This window comes from Electrophorus electricus, chromosome 13 (assembly GCF_013358815.1).
Source record: "Electrophorus electricus isolate fEleEle1 chromosome 13, fEleEle1.pri, whole genome shotgun sequence".
Taxonomy (NCBI): domain Eukaryota; kingdom Metazoa; phylum Chordata; class Actinopteri; order Gymnotiformes; family Gymnotidae; genus Electrophorus; species Electrophorus electricus.
This window is the reverse complement of record NC_049547.1, coordinates 21,516,047-21,523,546: the sequence shown is the minus strand read 5'-3', so window position 1 is coordinate 21,523,546 and position 7,500 is coordinate 21,516,047. Positions and strand designations below refer to the sequence as shown.

Here is a 7,500-nt window from a genome sequence, read left to right as displayed (position 1 = left end):
GCTGAACTGTCTCAGTAGGCTGTAACGTGTGATCTACCCTCCCTCACACACACACACACACACACACACACACACACACACACACACACAGGGAGGGACTTTCACGGCGATCTGCTCAGCTCTGCAGTCTTCTTCTGCACATTAATGTTCATCAATGATTCAGCAGCAAGGCCACTTCAGAGCAGCTCGTCGATGCCACTCGGGATACGTGATACCATGACAACGGTGAGGTCAAGCATGCGTGCGTACACACACACACCAGAGAGAGAGCGAGAACGCACGCGCACACATAACCACAGTGGCATTATTGGCATTATAATTCCTGTATAATCCTGTATGCAGACCATATGGGGCATCACTCACACACAACGAAGGTGTCGAGGGTGTTCTTCCGGACGAACACCGATGACCTCTGGACACACACTACAGCGTTTGAAATATGCTACCCGACGTGCAAAACGGGCGAGCCCACACGCCCAGCGACCAATCCGTCACCGAATCGTTTTGTCATTTGTTTTGGCCTTGACTGCCGTCAATCACTGCAGTCCCCACCCCTACAATCCTGTTCATGCAGGAGACCCCCCCCAATCCTAGCAAAGCAACATGACGCTGGATCTAACCATCGCAGTGGAGGACCATCTCGATTTCTGCTCCTTCTAGACTTCTGTTTTGGTTTGTGTTCCATCTCAACCGTTACGGCACATGTTCCAGACGTTCACACACACACACACACACACACACACACACACACACACACACACACACACACACACACAGGTCCGACTCGTCCGTAGTGTGGGCCGAGCTTCTGCGTTCTCTCCGTTACATCTTTCACTTTCTCCCAGCTTTAGTAATCCGTCCTTGGGACAGCTGTGTCCATGTCTGCTGTCCCTTATCTGCTATGCTGATGTCTGAATGTTTCTCCACCACTCATCCGTCTGGACCTGGACGTCCCAAAGTTCTCTCCCTCATTCTTCTCCAGCACTCCCCGTGGTTCCTCCATCTAGACTTGGCCGTGTTCAGCTCACGTCTTGTGCACGTTCCGGTACACGACCCCTGCCACATGTGCGTTTCACTCTCAGCGTGTGCTGTACGCCGTCTGCATCGTTGGTCTGGTCTGGCGGGACACAGCACCTGACCTTGTGCTGCCATGGTTACTGACTCTGTGACGTCACCAATGATGTCACTGGTAAGACCGACTTGCACGTTCAAGGCCTGTTAAACGGTATTAAGACCCTTTGATTATAATTCCATAGAGTTTGGAAAATCCAAAATACCAGACATGTACATTCGGCTGATGTGCTATGAAAACAACAGCCTGACAGAGCAGATCTAAACAGGAAGCCTGCTGTAAACTCCATAACGCCCCTGCGCGGTACAGCATCCCTACGCACCTGCTCCATCACCGAGCCTACGGGGTGATGAGCTACGGGGAAACACACACACACACACACACACACACACACACACACACACACACACACACACACACACACGAGCTGTGGCTCAGTGGACCAGACTGGGTTACGAGCAGACACAGAGTCTCAGACTGCATGACAACAGCTAGATGAAATTTTGAAGAAGAAGGAAAAGTGATATGAGCTCGGCCTCAATTTCCAAACGGTTTGGCCTGCAAAAGGAGACACGGTCTTCACTTCAGGGACGAGACGTTGTATCAGGTGACCACAGAGGGCCAAAACGCCTCCATCATCTCTAGGAGTTCAGACCAGCCAATCAGTGGCTCTTTCGGTTCACTGAGAGCTCCTGCCGTTTTCAAACGGGACCAAACTGGACCAAACAGGACAGCACCACAACAGTTGCATTTCTTTACAGACCGCTTACAAGGCACTTTGCTGTTTGATGAATCAAACTGTTATCAAACACTGAGCGCGAGATGAAATTTCAAGCACCGCTAATAAAGAACGGCTTGTGAATCAAACATCACACTGTGATGAATCTTGGTGAACGGTACAATCGTAAATCCGTTAAGATGTCACCCACAGCAGAGAGACACAGAGGAAAGGAAGACCTCGGAAACGTCTCATTAGTGTCTAGTAGTCAAGACTGCAATCCATCATTTCTGCTGTACCACCCACACACCCACACCCACACACACACCCGCACACACACCCGCACACACACACCCGCACACACACACCCGCACACCCCTACCTTTGTCACTTGTCCAGTAAATGGGACTAGTAAAGTATATGATATGATTCATTTTTGCCCTGCATTACTGGCCAAGATTATTTTGGTCTGTTAGTTCATTTAACATGCGGACGTCTGAGTGGGCAGGAAGATGTGGGCACATGGTTTTAATATCCACGTTTGTTTTCTGTGAGCGAGACCTGGATGCATGCAAACACTGGGGGCACGCTTGAGTGTGTAAACACTACCGGGCAGTCGGCGCTCTCGTGTAAACACTACCGGGCAGTCGGCGCTCTCGTGTAAACACCACCGGCCAGTTGCCGCGCTCGTGTAAACACCACCAGAGGGTCGGCGCGCTCGTGTAAACACTACCGGAGAGCAGGCGCCCTTGTGTAAACACCACCCCCCCTCATTCGTATTCACACACTGTGCTACATTTGGCAAGTGGCAGTTTGAACGACGTCTTGACAAGCTTCCTGTGGGTAGAGGAAGTGCTTGGTGCCCTTCTCTCGCCTCGGCTGGACGGCGCCGTACAAAACAAGGAAAGATTCCTACGATGTGGAGATGAGCGACTACAACAACAAGATACTGCCCAATCAGGTGTCCAGATACTGCACAAACCAACATCGCAAAAATCAGTAACAGTGGGTGTGTGTGTGTGTGTGTGTGTGTGTGTGCGCCCGAGGTTGTCCGGGGCACGGTGGGGAAGAGATAATGGAGGTATTATTAGAAGATCCAGTGTGTCTCTGTGGCACTAATCAAAGGTCGTGTTACACAGCCACACCTGCCACAGGACAGCTAGCAGGACTATCTAGGCCCGCCCACGCCAGTACTGAGCGTTCACAACAGGACAGCTAGCGGGACCATCTAGGCCCGCCCACGCCAGTACTGAGCGTTCACAACAGGACAGCTAGCGGGACCATCTAGGCCCGCCCACGCCAGTACTGAGCGTTCACAACAGGACAGCTAGCGGGACCATCTAGGCCCGCCCACGCCAGTACTGAGCGTTCACAACAGGACAGCTAGCGGGACCATCTAGGCCCGCCCACGCCAGTACTGAGCGTTCACAACAGGACAGCTAGCGGGACCATCTAGGCCCGCCCACGCCAGTACTGAGCGTTCACAACAGGACAGCTAGCGGAACTATCTAGGCCCACCCACGCCAGTACTGAGTGTACACAATACTGATTAACTAGCACTAATGTGCAATAGCTATTACTAGGGTACAGTTAGCATGTAGCATGTGTGTTTACAGACCTACAAGAGGTCCTGGACAGACATAGTGGCTCTGTTCTATAGCTTAATTCTTCATAAGTTAATGGAAAATATATGAATAAAGAAAACAGTCAATCAATCAATCAATCAATCAATCAATCATACATAACACAGCGTCAAACCTTTCAAGAGCCCAACAACCGCACACCCTTTAAGAATCATTAATGAGTGATCTTTTGGGTTGGAGTGGATGTGACCAGTGTGTGTACTTAACACACTGTGTATTAAACTGTACAAGCCAGTGTGGTCGTGGTTTGCTTTATTTATTATAATTAGGAGATTTATTTTAGCTCAGTTACAGTGTAGACCAACTCTGCTGTGGGTCTTGTTTTCCCTCTCTCTCTCTCTCTCCCCAACACAAACACACATTCATGCACCAACGCACGCACACACAAACACACACGCTCCCCCTCTCCACAACTGGTATCAGTAAGATTACTGAAGTGAGCATAAGGCGGCCTTTACGCGATTAAAATGGAACGGGACTCTCAAGGCCATCCTCAAGGTCGGAAGGTCGTGCAAGTTACAGGGTGAAAAGGCTTTACTGTTTTTGTTCAGTTACAGAGACGGCAAACACCTGCACATCAGAAACACAGCCAAGCGCCAGACGTCTGGACAGCACGGTGTACAGTTCAGCCTTACCAGACGCTCGAGGCTCACGGCTTTGAGAGTGTGTTTGTTCCTGTAAATGACAGGAAAATGTGTGTTTTACCAGACAAACGTGTGTAAGAGTGAAGCAGAGTGGGGTGGGGGGGGTTTCCGGCAGACTCGGCTACGGTCCCGGTGGGCCGCACTGCTCTCTGCCTGACAACCAGCAAAACAAGACTGCTGGAGCGCTGCTGAAGATGTCAGAGTTTCGGCGTCCACCGCTGCACCGAGCTGAACGCAAAACCAGAGGGGGGAGAGAGGACGTGAAGGGAAGAGACGAGACAAGCAATGCTGAAGTCACGATGGCAAGTTTACCTGCTGTGTGACCTGACCTCGTGTGACCCGAGTCCCACTCACTCACTCATCGATAGCTGCCCTGGCTCTAAAGAGAAGCTGAGTGTCTCCTCGCACGCACACGCGCACGCACACGCGTACACACACACGCGCATGCACACGCGCATGCACGCGCACACACACACGCGCATGCACACGCACACACACACACACATGCGCACGCGTGCACACACGCACGCACGCACACTCTTTAGCTGACTACTACAGCCTGTGGCACTTCTGCAGTTTCAGGTAAATGAATTAAAATCTCCCCCCACCCCCCAGTCTATGGACATAAGTATTGTATCTCAAGCTTGGTGAATAGGGGTGTGTGTGGATGTGTGTGTGGATGTGTGTGTACACGGTGCTGTGGCCTTAGAAAAGTGCACCAGAATCACCCTGATCTGGGCTGGACAGACCTGGACATTAAACAACAACATGTCCTTGTCTGGTTATGTGCGTGAGTGAGTGTGTGAGCGCGTGTTATGTCCTCTTGCCTTAACTCTTGAAGAGACTCCATCCTCAGTCATGCACTGTCCATTCTGAAAGAGAAGAATAAGAAGGTTTTAGAATAAAAGTGACATGTGTTCATACACGCGAGCTTTGACATTTTAGAGGACGTGTGCATGTATAAAAAGACACACGTCCTCTGAAACCTAAAAATGTTCATGTCTCACACACACAGCCATCAAATATACTCATTAAATTGAAAGTGCCACAGGGACTGACTGAACTGGGAGGACAATATGAACCTTTACTCAAGGTGAAGGAAACATTTAATCTTCATTTAATCTCACGCAGGCTACAGACTTCCTGTCCCTGGGTGTGTGCGCTCTCAGAACACTGCAAAACACGACACTCCGGTGTGCTTCAGTGGTCACAGTCGGCAGCAAAATGAGATTTATTACTGCAGTCGTGACGATGCAGAGCCAGTCAGAGCAAACATACAAGCCTCAAAGGTCATAAGAGAGCCCCCTTCCTGGTTTTCAGTACTGGATGATTAGGAACGTACACGACCAGCAGAGTTACAAAAACACACCAAACTCACTAATGAAACCTCAAAATAAAATAAATAAAATGTTACGTACGATAAAAAACTACTGGTGCAAAAGTTCCTCCAAGCTGAAGTGCTGCAGTGTGTGAGGGGACGGCAGAGTCTGATCAATTCTAATTGGACAATCCTCCACAGGATTACATGGCCACGATCTAATCTAGGACGGCGTATTAAAGCAGCGCAAATCTGATTAGAAGAGATTACATTTTAGTGCTCACAGTTTAGGTTACAGATACATAAATAAATCCCATCACACGTCCAGAGGCAGGGTGTGTCTAACCCAAAGACAGCAGTACGAGTGTGAAGGGACGTACATAAGGGGCACCTGCAAAAACCACACTCACAAACACAGGAGACAACTGATCCTGGATCTGCCAGGAGACCCTTATTCCAGATGAAATTATTAGTGCCATCAATCATTCTGTTACACACACACACAAACACCTCCTCAGCAACAATGAGCTAATTCATCAACTTGACAAATTTACTGCATATTCTATATTATATTATACATTATATAATATTATACTGTATTAAGTTTTTTACATTTTAATTAGGATTTAAACATTATGTTCAATTATCAGCTTTATTGTTTTAATTGCATTTAAATGCCCTTTTAAACCTACAGAAAACACAGACATGTTGACAGCATATACAAAAACACGTTACCGTGGTAACTGACATTCCCTTCGTAAGACATAAAACAAGGCTGAAATGCTTCAGGTCTTCAGTCAAAACACACTAATCTACAGTCAGTTTATTAAAACACTCTGGCACTGTACAACCAAACATAAAACTGTGAAGCCACAAACATCAACAGAGCGCTGCACCGGAAAGAAAACCACTGTGATTTTATCTTGATTTGCTAAGCTGATATAATCTGAACATAGCCTGGTCACCCACTGCTCAGGGCCTCACAGCTGAGACAAACACCGCCAGTCACATGACCTCCACCACACACTGTTCACACTTCAGCTAAACCCAAGAAGCAGTGAACATATGGTGAATGGCAAGGTGGTAAAATATTCCACTTTACACAGCAGGTGGGACACACACACACACACACACACACACACACACACACACACACACACACAAATGAGTCACTTTACCATTATCAGCACTTTCTACTGTTAAATAAGATTCATACTGCATTTTAGTTTCAGGTTGCAAAGATGCACACACAGACAGAGAGAGCCAGAGAAAGTGTCAAAGCCGATCCGTACCTCGACTACTTCCAACCTCGAGTATGGCTCAGCTAGAAACACCAGGCTTCAGGTCTCATGGAGACAAGCATGGAGTCTATTCTCTGTCCTGGATCCCAGATGGTGAAACAAACTTCCACTGGCTGTCCAGACAGCAGAGTCCCTTGGAGTCTTCAAACACAGACTGAAGACCCATATGGAATATTTAAATAACCTCTGACCCTGCTCCTATGTTGCCTAACTAGTACTTATTGCTTATTGTACTGACTGTTGTCTGTTATGGAGTTTGTGTGTTTCATGCTTCTAGTCATCAGCAGTAATTCCTGTATTTCTACAGTATTCTAGTTCACTGGTATGTTGAACTCTAACCTACTGTACTGTACTAGGATTTATTCTATGAGGAAATGACAAAGCAATTTTGTACGTCGCTCTGGATAAAAGCGTCTGCTAAATGCCGTAAATGTAAATGTAATGTTTGTGGTCAGATGTGAAGTCACTGAAAAAGCCCAGCGGTGACATGCCTCCCATCTGAACGTCTGCGCTGACAACTTGACAAGCCCTGAGATGCCTGAACCAAACGCTCCCCCGGCAACACCCTCTGAGGGAGCCGTGCGCGCTGTTCTGACATTTCTCACACTCTCCCTCTGAGGGGGCGGCGCACACACACTCACACACGCTGGCTTTTCACTTACGGAAAGACGGCAAATGAGGGAGACCTGTCTGGAACTGTCAGCTTGATCCTGGGTCAGCAGACTGGGAGACAGTGTGCGTGTGAGCCTGTTGGACACTGGTAAGCAGTCGCTGTTTCACAGGTTACTTTACCATCCACGGAGC

At 48.4% G+C, this 7,500-nt stretch overlaps 1 protein-coding gene across 1 annotated transcript in view; it reads right to left on the bottom strand.

Annotated features, from left to right (window-relative positions):
- The window catches only part of rps6ka1 (ribosomal protein S6 kinase a, polypeptide 1), a 52,983-nt gene that overhangs the window by 36,796 nt on the left and 8,687 nt on the right, over positions 1-7,500 (bottom strand). The window contains exon 2 of the mRNA XM_035532988.1: positions 4,905-4,949. Within this exon, the coding sequence (XP_035388881.1) occupies positions 4,905-4,949 (45 nt within the window). The remainder of the gene's footprint in view (positions 1-4,904; positions 4,950-7,500) is intronic.